Here is a 19,410-nt window from a genome sequence, read left to right on the forward strand (position 1 = left end):
GCTTTCTGCTCCGGCTTCTGCCCATGCTCCTAGTCCTCCTGCTGATACTGCTGTTCCCCAAATGGAACGGAACAAGAAGTCATTTCGTTTAAGCTCAGCGGAGGCACTTTTCTTGCACATTTGAACTCGATGCGCTTGCAGGCGAAGCCAACTCAGGTCCAGCACAGTGGGACGAGGCGAGACTCCAAGAAGAAATTAAGTAATATTTCGTTAAGAGAATTTTGTATAAGTGAACGACACAATTTTCGTTTCGATACTAAATCTGTTATTCTTTAAACAGTTTTTCTTCGTTGAAAAGCTCACGAACGCGAACTCACACATTTTTCTGCAAGAAAAAGATAAAAGAAATATTATTTTTTATTAAAATTTTTGCGTATTTTAATGTTGGTAAAAGTTTTTGTGCTGATGTTAATTAAAAGATTAATCCACAAAAATTAATGAGTCTTGCCATGAGGGTTAGAGATTTAGAACTAGGACTGTGAAATTGAGGAACTTTGCCCCCTTAAGTATGCAAAAGGCTGGAAAATATTCATTGTTTAACTTCAAATTTGTTTATAAACATTGTTTACATCGATGATTAACTATTTATCTACAAGAATTGAAATAATTTCTTTACATGTTGTAAAAATTTCTTCCTTTTGCTGCTTATTCCATACTTTAGGGGCAAAGTTTGTCAATTTCAAAACCCTGTAGCCTCATAGCGAAGCTCATCTTCTCTTGAATTAAGTGTAGGAAACGAATAATAAGCATACAGTTTTTTAAATGCTGCTACTTTTGTTCATTTAACTTGTATTGATTGAAAAATTTATTTGAATAATAGAATTAACTTTGACAAAGTGTGATTTTCATAAGCCCTAAAACACACAGACAATCTAACTAAAAGAACATGCTACCAATTGAAATCCTGCACCACCAATCACTTCTACATGCGAATAACTTAAGCCATATAATTAAAGAATTTTATATTTAAAGATTCATTCCCTTCATCTTGTATATAGCCTGCTGATAGGTCACAAAAGATTCAAATAAAGAGAATTTGGCCTTTATTATTTCACAGTCTTTTACTTAAAGAGTACCAGAATCGGTCAGCTTACATCGATGTCGACTTTTGCAGGCTTCTTTAAGTGCATTGTCAGTTTATGTATTTTTCGTTGATTTTCATTTCTTTAGAGTATTTCGTGCGGCTTAGTTATTTATTTATGTATGTATATAACATACATTTACCTACTTAACCAAGCCACGCCCACACCTACAACGTTCGCCCGTCTTCTGTCATCCACTATGTATAGTACTTACTTATATTTGTTACGTTTCATTTCATTTTCTGGCCGAATCCGGAGGAGCAATTCAAATGGGAATTTACAATTTTTGCACCAGAAAGCGAGTTGCCAGTCCCCACCGACCGAATCCCCACCCTGCCTCTTCATGCCCAGGCTGTTTGCTTGTTTCTTGCATAAAATGAAATTGTATTGCATTTTTCGCCAAGCATCCACCCGGCCTCTCCCGCCGACCCTCAACCATCCTCTCACCGCACTACTTCGTATACTCCATCACACTCTTGCATTTGGGGAAACTTTTTCTCTTTTTGGGCTGCTTTATGGAGCTGGACACATACATACATATAGAGCGGCAGCAGAGGAGCAGCAGCAGCAGCAGCAGCAACAAGAGTGGCAAGTGGAAAATGTGATACGGGGGGAGCGGGACGGAGGTGGAGACAGAGTTTGTGGGTTGGAAAGGAAAGAGCAAAAATTTCGCGCTGGCTCAGCAGCTACTCTCCAGTTTGGCTATCTTGGGCTTTTGCTTTTTATGTCAGTTTCATGCCTCACATTTTCCCCATCTCCACTCGCCTCCTCTCCACCAGCCCCACCTCGACCTCCTCCTGCACACAGTGCTCGAGTCCCCGCGGCAACAACAGAAAAAAAAGGCGAAACATACAACTACAATAGAAAATCGCAAGTCGTATTTTTAGAGCAACATGAAAATTTATGATGCATTTTTTGCCACGCCCTCAACTTCCTAGCCGCCTCTTTGCTCTATCCAACTAAAGTCGTCCTCGTCGGCCGAGTCTTGTTCAGCTATCCAATCCCCTCCTGTCCCCTAACCCCACCAACACCCACCAAGACTTTGGAATCAGTGCAACAAAACTTAAATAAAATTGTATATAATTGTAATGGAATTTATATTAGATTTTTAGCAGACAAAAACCAGGACAACAAGCCAAAAAAAAAAAAAAAGGAATAGAATGAAAAGCGAAAAGCTAATGTCATATGATTTATTTCGATTACTTAAGCGCTGGCTCCTTTTCCTTTTTCTCTCTCTCTGTCTCTCGTCCTACTGAGCAAAAGCAAACAATCATAAATAGGAAAACTAAGCACAAACTTAAATAGAAACCCAAGAGAAGCATAACAACAGAAAGCACTGGGCAAATAAAAACTGATTGCAATAAATTGATGATTGCCGCAAAAAGAAATTAAAGAAATCCACTCAAATTAGGGTGACAGAAGCAAAAAAAAAAAAACACTTGTTTTCTTTCAACATCGACTTAAAAGATACCCTAAAAGGAAACATTTACTCCATCAATTAGATATCGCTTTACAAAAGAAGCAATCTTTGAATTTCCGAAAAACCGAATGACTCGTTTGGGATTTCGAATGTGTTAATGAAATGAAATTGAAAAGAAAGTAAAAAGTCTCAGATTAGACGATTATAAAATCAAACATTTTGACTATATCAAGAGTAAGAGTATAATATCAAGAAATACTTATATACATATCTCCAAATAGATACTGCTTTCTTTTTTGTCAAAAGGAAGGAACTAATTGAGTTTGCTCTACTCGAAATACCAGTAGAGTAATTGAATTATGAATTTCGTATAACTAAATTGCTGAAATGAAAGTTGCTTGTTGTGTGTGTGTGTGCTTGAAGTAAATCGGTAGCAATATCATAGTTTTATTATCACATAATACTATTTGCAGTCCATTTGGGCTAAACATTTCACACGCTTTTTATGTGCCACATAAAAATGTTTGTTTCTAACCCAAAAAAAAATAAAAAATAATAAAAAACATAGAAGGAAAATCAAAGAACACAACACAAAAAGGTGTCCTTTGGCCTACTCTCTGGCCGTCTGATGAGCCTGATGATAAGACGAGGCTGTTTGGCCATAACTTTTCTTCTTTGAAATGAAATCTAAAATTCATTACGCATTTTATGCGTACCAGATGAGCTAGAGAGACACACAGAGATAGAGTAAGAGACAGAGAGACAGAGAGAGAGAGAGACATAGAGCCGAGAGAGAGGGAATTCACGTAATGAGGCGCGTGAGGCGTGCCACTTCGCAACGTCTTCTGTTAGTCCTCTTGGTCCTTTGGCAAATGGCATTTATGTCCCTGTGGAGAACGACACGCACAACGCGAAGACAGCAACGCCTTTTGCCGCAATTTACCCGCCGGAATTGTAAGCCAACCCCCCCCCCCGCGTGCTTCTTTGGCATTGCGTTTACTTCTGCTGCTGCTGCTGCTGCTACTCCTGGGGAATAAGATGAATTACATGCCTCTCCAGCAGCAGAAGCAGCAGCAGGATCTGGCAGGCCACTTGATTCAGCGGCATGCAAAACCAGCCAGCCAGCCAGCCAGTCGGTACCCCGGTGGTACCCCGTACAGCAGCAGGAGAATGAAACTAAATCCCTAAGCAAATAGTTTAGCCCGCCTGCTGTTTAAATACAGTGACTCAAAGCAAGTTCAACAAATTATTAGGTCGAAAAACTATCTAACACACATTGAATGTGAGAATTTGATCTCAAAACACATCCATTGACTATATAACGATTTTAGTTTCTGTATGATTCAAATGTCAACACTCTTTGATTTCATTTAAGAAATTGTTTTGAGTTAAACATTATATATATCCATTTTCAATAGACCTAAACCCACTGTGCGTGCGGCCGAATTAAAAAAGAGAAATCAACCGCACGGAAATCATGTCTACGCATCATTCTTTGTGAGCTTGGGCTATTACTTTACTACCAACAAGCGACAGGAGGAGCAAGAGCCGCAGGAGAGATAGGCATTTCCTCCCTACATCTGCCCCACCTCGACTGTGGCAGTGGTGGTCTTGCAACAATTCTGGTTGTATTGTATTTCAGTTTGGTGTGTGTGATTTTTGCGTGGCTGTGTGGAAATGTGTGATAAGCAGTTTTCCGCTTGGGAATAGAAAAGAGAAGAAGACATCGGTCCCACTTTCTCTTCCGACTGGACTGGACCGAATGGCTAGGCTTTTCTTTTTACTTATTTCTTAGTTCCCCGTGTATGTGGATGTGAGGGGTGTGTGTGTGCGTGTGCGTGTGTGTGGGTTTGTGGTGTTCCTTTTCATTGGCGTCACTGAGGCGGATGTGCGGAAGCTGTGGCTACTAATGCAAATATAATGGCAAATGTTTCGGAAATATTACAAAAGATAAAAATTGATAAAGGCCTACAAACTATTTTTATTATTCAGTCTGTGTTGGTGTATATGTGTTGGGGTGTGTGTGTGTGTGTGTGTGTGTGTGTGTGTGTGCCTTGCGTGTGGAGGAAAACTATTTCTATTTGTGTGCAAAACTCTATTTCCTTATTTTTTTTTTTTGAGGTTTTTTGGCCAAAGTATTTCAATCATTTGTCTGCCGATTTTCTTTTTTAAACTTAACTCTTTTCCTTTCGCACAATTTATCGGCTCAATTAATGTAACATTTATTTGGCTCACTGACGATGGCAATGGCGACGACGGCAACGACACATTTGTCAGACCTTGTCTAGAGTCTTGCACTTGAACCGAACGCCATTAAATGCCGCCTTCCCTTCCCCTCCCCAACCCTTCCCTGACGCCTTACCCATTTCTCACTACAATCAGTTTTCGTATACCACGAAGAGAAAAAAACTTAACTATTCAAACAGCAGTTGAGCATAATTTTTCATTCAGGGTCGTTGGCTTCAGCCAAACAGAGAAAGACAGAGTGAGAGAGAGAGAGAAAGCGACATTGCGGCTTCTTTTTATTATCTGCAGAACTCTCTTCCTTCTGACCTCCTGATCTCCCCGCACTCTTCGCCCCCAGCTCACTCACTCCTCCCCTTTTTGACCATAGTGCAAACATAATTTTTCTTGCTTCCTAATGCCCCCAGATAAACGCAGACAAGAGCCAAAAAGAAAAAAAAAAAAAAGAAAACCCAAAACGAACAAGTAAAAACCGAATGGCAAAAAGAAAAAGCTAAAGAGAAAAACGCCGAAAAACCAAAAAAGCTGGTGCAAAAAGTTCTTTAACCCCATGTTGGCCCCGCCCGCTCTAACTAACTGCTAACTCTTGTAACCCCTGGAACCCCCACATGCCAACCGCAGTGGCTTCACTACACTAGGAGCACCTTGCTCTTGCCCCGGCAAACACCCCAAACACCCGTCATCATATTATTTTCAACATTTATTTGCCATGCGTAAATAGAAGAGGCAGAAAAAAAAAGAAAGGAAAAATTCGGTTGCAAAATGGGCGAAAATTCTCTTCAATTTTCAAAGCGAAAAGTGGCAAAAGCTTCTCGTTTCTCCTCCAACGAATTTAAACTGCAGCCCGTACACCCTCAAAATAATAAATGCAAAACTGCATTTTAGGTAAACATAGAAATGGCCTAAAGAGAACAGAGCAGAACAGAGACAGAGGACTAGACAGAGAAGTGGAGTGAGCGAGGGGAGTGGGAGTCGGATAGATTGGCTAAAGGGTTTGCTGTGTGTGTGTGTGTGTGTGTGTATGTGTGTGCATGTCCTGGCTACCGCCCAATTGACGTAAATCGTGCGCAAGAGATTTTTTTTCGACTCTTTTCCATCTTTATTTTTATTATTTCTTTTTTTTTTTCTTTTTGTTGGCTGCCAAATTGACTGTGCGGCGTCGGCGTCTAAAACCTGCAAAAAGGTCAGCAAACTTACCATATATTCAAATGCATACATACCTATATATATTCAAAGGTATATAGGTGAGAAATAATGCTAACTAAACAGTGCCGGATTACACCCATAGGAAATGCGTTTAGAGGCCCCAAGAAATCATTAGAAGAAGCAAAGTAATAACTTATTCTTGTCTAAAACGCTATTTAAATTAGTTAAAACTAACTTCTTCCTTTGTTGCTGTGGAAAATATACCTATTGATTAATATTCAAAGTGAATTATTACCGAAAATCTCTGATTTTGTTTGAAATAATTATGTTAACAGAATTGCAAAGGCCCCACACTGGCTTAATCCGCCACTGTAAACAATTGGCAAATTATTTAAAGTTCGAGTTGTTATTTTTTTAAGTCTAAGTAATTCGAAAAGCCTAGAAAATATCATTTATCGAAGTTTTGAATTTAACAATAGTAATATCCTTCATATGGAGGTAAAGTTTAGAATACAATAAAACTAGTAAACACTCAATATATATTGACTCTGAAATGTTTGATTTTCTCAAAAACATGTTACCTTTGCTTTTTTATACAAGTTTTCAAGAGTTTACTTTAGCTCATTCACATTCACAATACTCACAAAACACTTTCATCCATCGGACTTACAAGTCAACTAAATTTTTAAATTAAAATACGAAAATTCACAGCGAAAAAACACATTTTGGTTTTCAAATTCTTAACAGTTCTTAAACATTTGCCATAACACTCTACAACTCTTGATTGCCAAGGTAAGCAGAGTTATTCAAGTTGTAGATAATTATGGATTACGTATCTTTCCTTCCCCCCTCTCTCTTGTTCCTATTCAGCATGGATCATCAGCCAGCCGATCCCGTTAATAATGATTGGGATTCCGTTAATAGTTCAACCTCTATTTCGGCCTCCAAATCGGCAACCGATTCGAATTCAAATACCAATTGTACGCCAGTTGCCAGCAGTTCAACCGAAATTGCTCGTCTGCATCTTCGCCTGGGCAATGAAGGATCAGAGCGTCATGTTAGCTTTCATGTAGGCGTTATCGATAATGAGGGCATGAATCGTCATAAATCGAAATGCTGTTGCATTTATCGCAAACCCTATGCATTCGATGAGAGCTCCTCATCGTCCGATGATGAGACTGACCATTGCTACGGTCATCCCGAAGTGAAGAAAATAAATCGTTTCATCAAGCACCAACGATGCGCTGCTGGTTGTTCATGTTGTGGTCAGAAGTAAATTGAAAAACTATTTCGTTTTTGTGTAGTACACACTGTTAACATACAAAAATAAACGATTACACAGTCTACCAGCTCCAAATTACTCTTGCTTAATTATATTTGTCTTTGAAAATGAATGAAATTTCTGGAAAATATATTGAAGACCAAAATGAAAAAGGGAGAGGGCTTCCATCTGCTTTTTCATGACGTGGTCGATTATCACTCCTGCCCGGCAAGGCCACAGAAAGCCATAAAAAAAATGGGTCGCCAACAACATCACGCCTACATAGAAAGAGCGCGCCCCCGATTTTCATTCGCCATGCCGGGCTCGTCCCCACCCCCTCCTCCACACTTTTAGAGAAGGGGAGCAGACTTCGTCAGGCTCTTTTTCGTCATATACCCGTCGATCTATTGATTGATTATGCGAACTGTCTGCGCAAACTTGTAACTAGATTAATGAACTTTTGCCTGGATGCACTGCGTCATGTTGGGGCGGTTTTTGCTATATATTTTCTTTTCCCTTCCTTGTGTTTTTTTTTTCTTTTTTCTCTTTTTTGGTTGAATTTTTCATTTTCCTCTCTGTGTCTGTCTCTGTCTGTGCTCACACTGTGGCCCGCTATAAACTTTGAACTTTCGTTGAGAAAAATTCGAGCAAAAGCCAAGTTATGCAATCCATGTGCATGGCACCAATTTGCAAGCTACCAACCTACGAGTTCCCCCCAAAAAAAAAAAAGAAGCGAAAAACTGAATTTGTTTTTAAATGGAGCGAAACATTTCCTATTTTCTTTTTTTTTTCGCTTCCCTCGTTTTTGCTTTTGAATTGAACCCTTTTGAGGGGTGAAGCTAGCGAAGGGGGGGGGGCTGGCTCCTTGCTGTGGCATTAAACCACATTTTAATATATACATGCATCTATATATATATATGTGTGTGTGTTTGTATGAGTTCCGTTAGTCGTTTTTATGAGGTCTCCGCGGGCCCTACAAACCGCATTTGAAGTGCCCGTTAAAAAAATAAAACAAAAAAAATATATACATATATGAAATACGCTAAAACAGGCAAAAGGATGAAAAAAAAAAAAACATCATCTCACATAGACATATACATGATACATATTCGTACATTTGTATAAATATACATTTACAATTTGCCGCATATATAGTATATATGTATGTATGTGCCACATGTGGCAGAGTCAGAGAAAGTTGTCCAAGGGTTGGGCAGTCAGTTTGTGTGTGTTTTCGCCTTTGTTTTTGTGTTAAATTCCATTTTTTGTTTTTTTTTTTTCATTTAACTTGGGGAATGGGTTGACGTTGATTTCTTTCACTACTTTTTAGTAGAGCTGTAAGAATTTGTTGTTCCTTTCACCCATTTGCTCATTTGCTTTGCAAAATACTTGTCTCAATTAAAATAGAAAAATAAAAGGGTACAACTCATTGTGGCTTTCTATCTGATCTTGACCCTTTCACTACACTTATGACCACCCGTCCATGAAACAAAGTGTTTGACCAAGTGTTTGAGGTCTTTGAGGTTGAATAAACAATTAAAATAATACTAAATATTGTGGTAAAGTGGCCAACACTGCAAAGACAAACTAAATATAAGCCACAATTAAAAATGCGAAACACAATGGGAAGGCCACCACCCAGACATCACAGGATAGTCACAGGCGAAGGCGGAGGCGTAGGCAAAGGGGTAAAGATGTTATGAAAAGTATTTCTGGAACATGGTCAGCAAAAAAAAGGAGGAGAAAGTACCCAAAAGCCACGAACAGAAGGTGGAGAGCTCAAATAATGAGGCAAACCACAAAAATTGCAACAAAACAATGAATGAATGGAATGGAATGGCAGGAGAGAGAATTGGGGATGGGGAAAATAAAGGCAAAAATAAATGCCTGAATCCTCCTATCTCCTATCTCCTAGGCCCAAAAACCCCTTAAACCCAAGCCAGCTGAAACCAAATTTTGTCTTCATGCCCCTTACCCTTCGTTCAATCCCCCTACCCGTTCATCATGCCGCATACCACATTCCTTCTCCTTGTTGTTGCTGTAAATGTGAAATGTGCCAAAGTGAATAATTTCTTTTTAATTTCCACTTAAGTGCTTTTTAAATGTTTCACAAAAGGAGTGCAACTGTGTTGGAAACCGTCGCTGGAGAAAGGAAAAGAGAGAGAGAGAAGGGGAATTGGAAGAGACCACTGATATGCTTGGAGATAGACCGGGAGAGAGGGGAAAGTGGAAAAGTCGGGCTAAAAGCAAGAACACGCCACTTTGACGCTTCTGGGTGTTAAAAAATAAAGAAAAGAAAAACACATCAAATAATATTACCCCTAGTGATGGGCGGAGGGGCGTGGCATGCATTGAGTATTTCTCTCTCTTTGCCTTATTTCCTTTTTTTTATTTCTTCTTTTTTTTTTTTTTTTTGCTGTTGTTGTGTTGAGTGAATTGCTCTGGTTTCCGGTTTCATTTCAGCTCCACCAGCAGCTGCTCGTGCTCATCTTCTCTACCACTGTCATTTCTTTTCTTTCGTTCTCTTTTTTATTTATATATTTTTGCTCTTCTGTCGTTTATGTAATTGACTTCATTGCCAACAATCGATTCAAGTGATGGCTCCTCTGCTCTGGGGGACGGCGTAGGTCGGTCTGGTAGAGGTAGAGGTAGATTGGGTAATGTAGGCTCATTGTCATTGTCGTTTTTATTTATGGTCTTCGAGCATCAATATGTGATATATGCAAAAATGAGTCCAGTGTCGAGAAGGGAGAACCCGCGGAGATCGAGGGGGGAAAGAGACATACATATACACATACATGGGTGAAAACCAAACGAGATTTGGGAAATTGACAGCTGAGTCAGCTGAGAAATTCACATTCGGAATGATATGTAGAAGTCGCAAAAGAAAAAAAAAGGGATAAATGATGACTGCAAATTCCAAATGATGGATAAACCCTTAAAAGGATACCACTCTTCATGCCTCTCCATCTTCATCTCTCTCTCTCTCTCGCTCTCTTGTATTTCCTTTAAAAATTTTGCAAATGCAAAAACAAATCATAAGAGTAAACTCTCTCTCGTTCTCTGTTCCTTTTCCCAAAAACAAAACTTAAATGAGTTTCACTGACAAAACACAGTAATAAATAGGCCAAAATACTCCAACACTAACACACACACACACACATACATACACATGTGGTGAGGTGCCGTGGGTCATTTTAACGCTGATGTCTATGACATTATCAGCAAAATTTATTAAATGACAGACACATAAATATATAATATATTAGGCCATAAATACATGGCAAATAATACATAAAAAAATGGAAAGAGAACAATTCAGCTAAGGACACCCCAAGCAGGACGTGTAGGGGTGTATGAGTGAACGAGTGTGTGAGTGTGAGTGTGTGTGTTTGGGGTATGTGTAACTCATGCAGGGAGTTTGAGGGCCAGCGCATACTCTGCATTTATTTTGCTTTATTTCTATTAAAATTTTCTTCATCAAGTTGTGTTTTAATTAGGGAGACATCAATTAATAAGTCATAGTCATGAAGCTTTGTTAGTTTTTTTTTGCTTATTTCTTGTTGATCACAGGTCGTATGAGTGATATTTTTCAAGAACATTTCTTTGGTCAATGAAAATTACATTCAAATGAAATGCATTGAAAATATATGCAGGCTCTTTGTAAGAGTATCAAAATAGGAGGAGTCAGAGAAAAACATAAACTTGAATTACAATTTTAATTTGATGGTATTATTATAGTCACACGCATATACACATACACATGGAAACGTATACTAGTACACGCCTCTTCTCGCCCTTTCATAGCTTCACATATATTATTATCATTTATGCATCATTTGGGTGTTTTGTTTTTGTTTTTTGTTTCTATTTTGGTGGCTCGTTGTCTTTTATTTATTTTATAAAAACATTCTTCTTGTCATTATCGCACACAGACATATATAGGGAAAGAGAAAGACAGAGAGAGAGAGAGAGAGAGTGCGAGTAAGGGAGGCAGTAATATTGTTTTACTCTATGCCTCCCAAAAAAAAAAAAAAGTATGCAGTGCAAAATTATTGACATCTAAATTACGAGCTTTGCTCCGGCTGCAATTTGGTGGCCGCCAACAAACAAAATGATGTCAAAATATACAGCCACACACACACACATACAAACCCCTCTTTTACCCACTGTCATGTGTGTGTGTGTGTGTGTGCAGTGGTGCTTATGGCTTTGTTTGCTACGTGGCCTGTTTTGGGACCTCCTGCTACGAAACGAATCCGCAAGGAAAGCAAGGAGCCTAGCCGACCGAGCCCTCCTTCCTCTCCCGAATCATTTACCGAGTCTCAGCTGTCAATAGATTGTTGACATTTTTCTTTATATTTTCATGCCTCGCACACACACACTCACACCCACATACACCCGCCCTCTACACACACACGCTTAGGTGTTGTTTTCCTTTTCTCTTTACTGTTTTTTCTTTCTTTCTTTTTTTTTTTTTTGTCTTTGTTTACTGCTTAAATCTGCCAATTTACTCGTTTACGTTTAGGCTTCTCTTCCTTGTTGATGAAGAATGGCTATGCGGAACACAGGAGGCGAGGCCGTCATGTGTGTCTGTCAGTGTGTGTGTGTGTGTGTGTGTGTGAGTGTGGGTAAAGATGGTGCGTGTGTGTGGCAAATTAATATTTGTGTCATTTTTTCGGGTTAATAAGGCTAACTTAAGAAATGACGGGGGTGAAACGGCAGCAGAGTGGGCTTATGTGTGAAACATACTTAATTATCCTTATATTTATGAGCAGGCAACAACAACAACAGCACCAACAAACAATTTGTAGCCCAACGTGAAATCTTAAGAAAATTCTCATATATTCTCATTCCCCTTGTGTGAACACACGCCAACACGCATCATTACAACTTTTTATTGTTTCCTGGAAAACGCTTAAGATAATTATCAGACCAAGAACAACTAAAATGTCTTCCCCCTGAAAAAAAGACGCTCTGAACGGAGGAAGCGTTAAAATTTAATTATAATATCACTCATACGCCATGTTACCAAGCAAATGCTGTTGACATTAAAGAATAATGTTACTCAATGGCCATGTTTACAAATTAAGATAACACGTCGATAGAAACTAAAAGTAAAGTAAACATAAAAAGGCTTTTCGATAAGACATTGCACGTTGTGAGGTGCCTAAAAGTGATCTACCAGGCAATTGCTCTCTATTAAATAAGACTTAAGTATTTTTTTGTCGTGGTCAAGTCTTATTATTTTAAACTTAAAATGTCTGTAACCGGTGTCAACTTTCTCTGTGACTCACTAAAGGGTAGCGTTTTGAATGGCATGTCAAGAATCTACACGTTTGGTGCAAAGACTTTGGCTTACCTTGAGGGGCAACTTGGCTCAGTTGGCTTCTTTTCGTGCAAGTTTTGCAAACGTTAGATAGACAGAAGACGAATAAATGGATGGATGGATGGATGGTTGGTTGGTTGGTTGGATGGATGGACAAACCTCTCATCATCTGTCAGTGTGAATCTCTAATCTCTCTTTCTCTCTATCTACTTGACTTGGTGTCTCATTGTCTCTGCTCTCTCTCTCTCTCTCTCTTTCTCTCTTCTGTGTGTGTGTTTTTGTCTTCGGCTCAGTGACTTGTCTAATCTCATTTGATGACTGGGCACAAACTCAAACTCAAACTGAAACTCTCCTTTGGCTGGCCCATTCCCTTATAAGCTACCCCCCATCCATTCATTTCCCTTTTCCCGTTTTGCAGCCACCAATTGACTTCCATCAACCGCATGACTTAATCAATCATTCGGCTTGCAAGTTGTGAAGGTTGTTGTTGTTGTTGTTGTTGTTACTCTTATTGTTGTTGCTGTTGTTTTTTCATTTATTTATTTTCAATTTGATGGCCCCTCAACATGGCTTCAGTTTCAATTAATTTCCCAGATTATGGCCAACCATGCTGGAGAAAAGTTGCTTCCTGTTCTTTTCTAGCATGAACTTTGAACTTGTCTTTTGGTCCCTTTCACATTGGTTGGTTCGGTCCCATCCTGGCCTGGATAGGATAGGATAGCCTGTCCTTCTGTTTTATGTTTTTGTGATTGAGGTGAAGGTGAGGGGGACTGACAACGGCGGCAACAACGAAGATGAAGAGTTTTGTTACACTTTTCAAACTTCAATTTGATGGCAATCGAAAGTCGTCGTCTAAGTCTTAAAATGGGCAATCTCTGAAAAGAAAAGTTTTGTGTTTTGTGTTTTGGTTTTGGTTTCGGCATGGTGTTGGTGGCTAGGTGGAAATTGATAGGGAAATTAGATTTTGCCTTCGATGATGGTTGGGAAAATTGAATTCTAGTGATTTTCTGTGATTTCAAATAAATTGAATATGAAATGAAAAATCATTTTCTGAGAGAAAACATTTTAAACAAATCAAAAACAACTCAAAAAGAGGAGGAAGAGGAAAAGAAAAATCCCTGAGCTTTTAAGCAAACCAAAGTTCTTGACTCTTTTCCCTTTTTGCTTGCTCTCGGTCTCTATCATGGTCATGGTCTTCTTTTTGGTTGCGCCTCTCTCTCTCTCTTTCTCGCTCTCTCTCTGTCGCTGGCACACAGGTGCACAGATGGTTAGCGAAAAGTAAAACAACAAAAAAGGCCGCCTAAAACAGAAGCAGCATCAGCAGGAAATTTACATAAAAAACTTTGTCAAGGGGTCCAAAAACGAAGGTGCCTAACTTATATACCTATACATATACATATATATTTGTATATATGTATATTAAAAATGAAAATGTTATGAACGCTTAAGCTCCAGACGAAGGAGACAGCCGCAGGCAGCCAAAGGGCATAACCAAATCCTAAGAAACATGTTGCGAAAATGTAGCCTTCTTGTTATACCCTGTAATCATAACTCATTTAGGCATTCTCGTCCCTTCTTTTCTTTTGAATTCAAGATGCCATTTCTACTCACCAAAAGAGGTTTCAATGTGTTGAGTATAGGGTAGGCCATGAGTCGACACTCTGTCTAAACTTGAATACATAAAATTTCCCTCTTTTCTTTTATTTATTTATTATATCTTCTTTTTGTTTTTGTCAGGTAAATGTATGCATGATCATGTCTGGATTAACTTAATGAAAGCAAAAAGGCTGCACCAGCAGCAACAGCAACAGCAACAACAACGACAGCTGCAAAATGTTTACAACCGAGCAAAACACAGCCAGAGGTTAAACATGAAAAATACCCTAACCAAGACAAGAGTCCAACAGTTCAGTGGCGATTGCTTTGAAAATTCATTTACTGATATCTGAATGAGGCGGAAGGTTTTCAAAAACAGTCTAATTCTCAATTCTCTTACTTTCTGCTTGTTATTAGGGGAGGTCAGCTCCTTAGTCAAGGGCATTTTCAGTTCGTCTTTTGTGTGAAAAAAATGAAAACTTCTTTTCCTACACTTACACTTATGTACGTGATAGAGCTCTGACATGCTGACGGCAACATGCAGCCAACAACAACAATAACAACAACAACAACAACAGCAGCAAGAACAGAAAGAACGAGTGAGCTAAGAAAATCCTTCACAGTCGCGTCACGACGTCATCAAAGTCCTTAGTCATAGTTTTCCTTGTCGTCATCGTTGTCGTTGCCGCCGCCGTCGCCGTCGTCGTAGTCGTAGTCGTCCTTGTCTGTACAAAAAGATTTACGAAGAAGTTTCACAGCAGCCTCAGACGACATTTGTTGTGGCTTTTATAAATTGTCTGCGCGTGGGGCAACGTAACCATCGTATCGTCATTCCCTTCTCCCTATGCCTTTTCTCTCTATCTCTTCCTCACTCATCCTTTCTCTGTGTGGGGCTGTGGCACACTGTCCTCCAGCCATCTTCATACTTCGCATTCTAGCTACGTCGATTGCTGCAGTGTCAGCGCCATACTACAATGCATGACATCGACAAAAGCAACAGCAACACGAACATGGAACACGGAACACGTTAAGCGCATTGCCATTTGTGCCACATCATGTTGAAGGCAAAAGAAGGTGGCATAAGCGTAGATTGCTGGGTCATGGGAAAGCCGAAAGCTGCTGCCATACTGCAGACAGCTGGCAAACAAAACACACACACACACACACAGAGAAAGCCAACAAACAAAATTCACAAAATAAAAACAACAACAACTGGCTTAAGTTGGATTCCTTTTACCTTTAGATCGATGATTGAGTCAACATAAAATAATGTTTTTTTTTTTCCCCCCAACAAACTTTATTCACAACTGAAATTTTGAAAGCAAATGGAAATAATATTTCTATCAGAAAGATTGAAACTGCAGCATTTGGCTCTAGAACCTGAATAGAGAATGAGAGAAAGAAAGAGAGACAGTTGGAGATTTTCACTATTATCCTGTCGACTGACATCACGTGACCATTTCCATGGCCGACGTGTGTTGTCTTTTAATGGTTATTGACATTGGTTACGACATTAGGAGAGACCAAGAGTGGGATATGACAGTTAATCAAAATTATGTATAGCCTACTTATTAGGGCATCTAATAGAAATGCATTTAATAGGATTTCTGGCAGGTTTTCTATTATTTCAAGCTAATTTTTCTATTATTAGACTTGGTCTATGTATATATTAACTCCGTTGCCGTAACAAATTTCACGCGTCAAGTAATTAACATAAATTTAGTATAAACTTTGGCACATTACGTATACGCAATGTATGTGGTATTGTCGTTGCCTTTTCAATTGTCTGCCGCAGACAAAACACAAGACAAGGCACAAAGGATAGAGCGAGAGAGGGAGAAAAATAATTGTGAAAATGTTGATAGAGCAACAGAGCGGAGCCGGGTAGAAGACGGGAGGCGAAATTGTAGAAATTAACTACGCGCACAATTGTTTAACACAAGACAAGGCGAAGATACTAAAGAGAAGAGAAGTGCCTCAGCTGGAGTTGAGTCCCTCGCATTGTTTGCTTTAATGCGTGTGGCAGCCATTTTACAAGTTTATGGACTTATCCTGCAGCTGAGAGCCTCAATAACAACAACAACAACAACAACAAGAGCAACTCGCATGGTTTGTTTGGTGTGTGTAAACTTCTGCCTCAAGTTGACTGAAAATTGCTTCAATTAACCTTTCAATTCTCCCCCTTTGTATTTGCCTTTCCACGCGAACACTTTTCCCTTTGATGGGATAGACGACTTTGCATTAATTTGTTGTCATATTTGCTTGACTGAATTTGAATCTAAATCTGTATACTTTACCTATCTCTCCTATTTATATACAAATACATATATATATATATATATACATACATGTAAATGTATTTGACTTTGATTTGCCCAAAATCTTATACTCACTCCATCACACACATCATTCCTCTTTGTCTTTGCAGGTAAGCTTCAAATGGAGTTTGTAGAGAAACAAATTATGAGACAAAATGTTAATTGCTTATCCTGTCAAATTGACAGCAGGAGCAAGAGGATAAACATACCGCATTTTGTGTCATCTACACAAAATGACAATATAATCAATGTTCTCAAGGTAAAAGAGATATTGCCTAATGACTTAGTTAAATCAATTGAGACCAAATTACCAAATTAACTTGCAAGTGAGACAGGGAATGAAAGAAAGAGAAAGAAGGAATGAAAATCTTGTTTAAATCCTTTTTGAAATTGGAAAATAAAACAAATTTTAATAGAATACTTATACTAACCTCTAAAACTTAGCCAACGGAAAAGAAACTGATATTTTGATCACACCACATGGACTTTGCATATGATAAGACGTTCTTTTCTTTGGAAGTGAAAAGAAATTTTGCAGGCTTCTAACAAAATCTAAAAGTAGAAGCCATCTAATAAGTAAGAGGCAGAGGCACGAAAAGAAACGGAACAAAACGAACTTAACAAAGAGAAACAAAAACAAGGATTTATTTGCTGTTTTTTTTTTTTTTTTAGGTGCAAGAACATGCGAAAAAGGAGTAAAAGGCATAAACAAATGGTGCATGCACGTGACTCGACTTCTAGTTTTGGTCTGGTCTTGGTCCTTGTCGCGGCGCATTGCATTGCATTGTTTATCTGACGACGAGAAGGGTTGGGACAACACGGAGTAGGAGTTGAGGGGTGACATCATCCTCTTACCCCATACGGGAAAGTTTTGTGGAGTTGAAAGATGCCTTTTCTTCTCTTTTGTGTGCACACATACACAGACAGAAAAGTAACACAAGAACTTGAGTTGTTTGTTTTTGCTTTGTCGTGTGTTGACACATTTTTAGTGCAATTCCCTCCTTCTCGCCTCCTACATACTCTCTCTCTCTCTCTCCTTCCCGCCGCTCGCTCTAAACTCTCGCTCTCTCTTTTATAAAAAAAAAAAAAGTGTTTGCTGGTGCATAAGCCCCGGAAATTATAAAAGCAACAAGATGTTCTGCGGGAAAGTTCCATGTTTTATTTCGTTTTTAGTTTCATCCGCTTTTGGTTGAAGTAACTAAAATAAGAAGCTTGATATGATATTGATTGAACTGGTTCAATACTTCGGGTAAGATTCGCACATCAACTGTCAAAGATAATTGTTAATACAAAATTTTAAATTCAAATCATTTGAAACTTACATTTTTATATATGTTTAATTTTTTAAATGATTTACCGAAAATTTAAATTGTTTTGAGATATCCAAAAAAAAAAGATTCCAAAATTGTTGACACCAAACTGAAGTAATTTAATAATAATGTAACTATCGATTGCGGAGTTTTGTGGGTAAATACTTTCTGGTCTCATCATCGTCATCGTCGTCATCGTCGTCGTCATCGTCATCGTCATCTTCATCGTCATCGTCATCATCATCGTCGTCGTCGTCGTCGTCGTCTTCATCCCACACTGATGACTCAGATGTATTAACGCTTTGGGCACTAAGGGCGCTATTAGTTTGTTTCATACGATCCATAAGAGTCTGATGCAATGACATTTTCCTGAGCATCTTACGCTGTTGCTTTTCTTTTTTTTTTATTTTTCTATCAGACTTCGAGAGTCGGATCTTTGATCCAGTTGAACTCCCACCAAGTTCTAACAGCTGTTGAGATGTTCCTTGACCCAAGGTCTGTTGCGACGTATTACACGAGGCTTCACTTAGTTGTTGCTCTAATGTTCCTTTACGCAAAGACAATTTTGACATGTTATGGTCAGACGAAACCTGACTTAACTATTGCTGTAACGTACCTTGACTTAAGGAAAATTCCGATATATTAGTTTCGGCACCACCACAAAGATTTGCGGGGCCACGGGAATGGGCACAGTCCACATAGTTACGGGGTTGAGAGCAGCTAGGCAGATCCATTGAGTTGGGTGGAAGTAGGTTTGTTGAGCACAACTCGACCTCATTATCGGTGCCATTATCCTCCTCCATGTTCATAGTCGATTGCGTTTCGCTGATCGTCGAAAAGTCTTGACGCGACTCTGACTGGTCCCATACAAACATGTCAAACTCCGACTGGCTATACCCAAGCAAATTTGAAATACTGTCATCGCCACGCTTGTTGGAACCTGTTGGCCGTTGATCCATTTTATTTTTTACACGCGTTAAAAGGTCCTTAAAATGTGTAAAGTTGTGAAATCCTATGAAATTTTCGAAACTTTGTAAATATGTGTGTTCGTTACGACTTGGAAACGTTGAATGATATTTATTCGGCATTAGTTGATAAGGTAGCATTTTTGTCCAAAAAACTGTCACGTCATGGCTAACTAGATTCTATTTTTTAGCATAAATATTTCATATTGTCGCACATTGCTTACTAAGTTTTCTAATTTAGAGGACGATTAAAGAGTTTAGTTTGATTGGTTATATATAGATAGATTATTTTGCTCAAGCTTATGACTTAACTGTATCGAAAAATGATTAGTTGAAGGCGTTTATTGATTAATGACTCACATGCTATAGAAAATTTTTGGACCCATGTTTAAGACAAAACTTGATTTCCAAGATCCTGATATCTCAATCAACAGAATCAACAGAAATAGCTTAACTATCATTCACAACGAAAGCCTCAAAGACATTTCATCTACTCGCGAAGATGAATTTGATTTAAACATTTGGTTCAAAGGTCCAATGATATCTATATATTTCAACATGGCGATTATATTTCCCCCTAAGCAGATGCTCCTGCCATTGAAAGAGAAACAGATTAACCACTACTCAATTGCATAAACCTCTCTTTTTCAATGCATAAATACAAATGCCTAATTTTGGTTATAATTTAACTTTGAAATCACATTTGCCTTACAAATAAGTTTCAAAATATTAAAAATGT

General features: G+C 38.7%; 2 protein-coding genes across 2 annotated transcripts; one reads left to right on the plus strand and one right to left on the minus strand.

Annotated features, from left to right (window-relative positions):
* The first annotated feature begins 6,507 nt into the window (after positions 1-6,507).
* Positions 6,508-7,249, plus strand: LOC6641467 (E3 ubiquitin-protein ligase PPP1R11). The gene is made up of 2 exons (XM_002064180.4): positions 6,508-6,684; positions 6,763-7,249. Exon 2 carries the CDS (start codon positions 6,764-6,766, stop codon positions 7,166-7,168), a length of 405 nt encoding a protein of 134 aa, XP_002064216.2. The 5' UTR covers positions 6,508-6,684; position 6,763; the 3' UTR covers positions 7,169-7,249.
* Positions 7,250-17,748: 10,499 nt separating this feature from the next.
* Positions 17,749-18,792, minus strand: LOC111518482 (WD repeat-containing protein JIP5-like). The gene is made up of 2 exons (XM_023175323.2): positions 18,323-18,792; positions 17,749-18,253 (listed from the first exon to the last, which is right to left on the minus strand). The coding sequence occupies exons 1-2, from the start codon at positions 18,663-18,665 to the stop codon at positions 17,841-17,843; spliced, it is 756 nt and encodes a 251-aa protein (XP_023031091.1). The 5' UTR covers positions 18,666-18,792; the 3' UTR covers positions 17,749-17,840.
* Positions 18,793-19,410: the final 618 nt, after the last annotated feature.

This window comes from Drosophila willistoni (assembly GCF_018902025.1).
Source record: "Drosophila willistoni isolate 14030-0811.24 chromosome XL unlocalized genomic scaffold, UCI_dwil_1.1 Seg141, whole genome shotgun sequence".
Taxonomy (NCBI): Eukaryota; Metazoa; Arthropoda; class Insecta; order Diptera; family Drosophilidae; genus Drosophila; species Drosophila willistoni.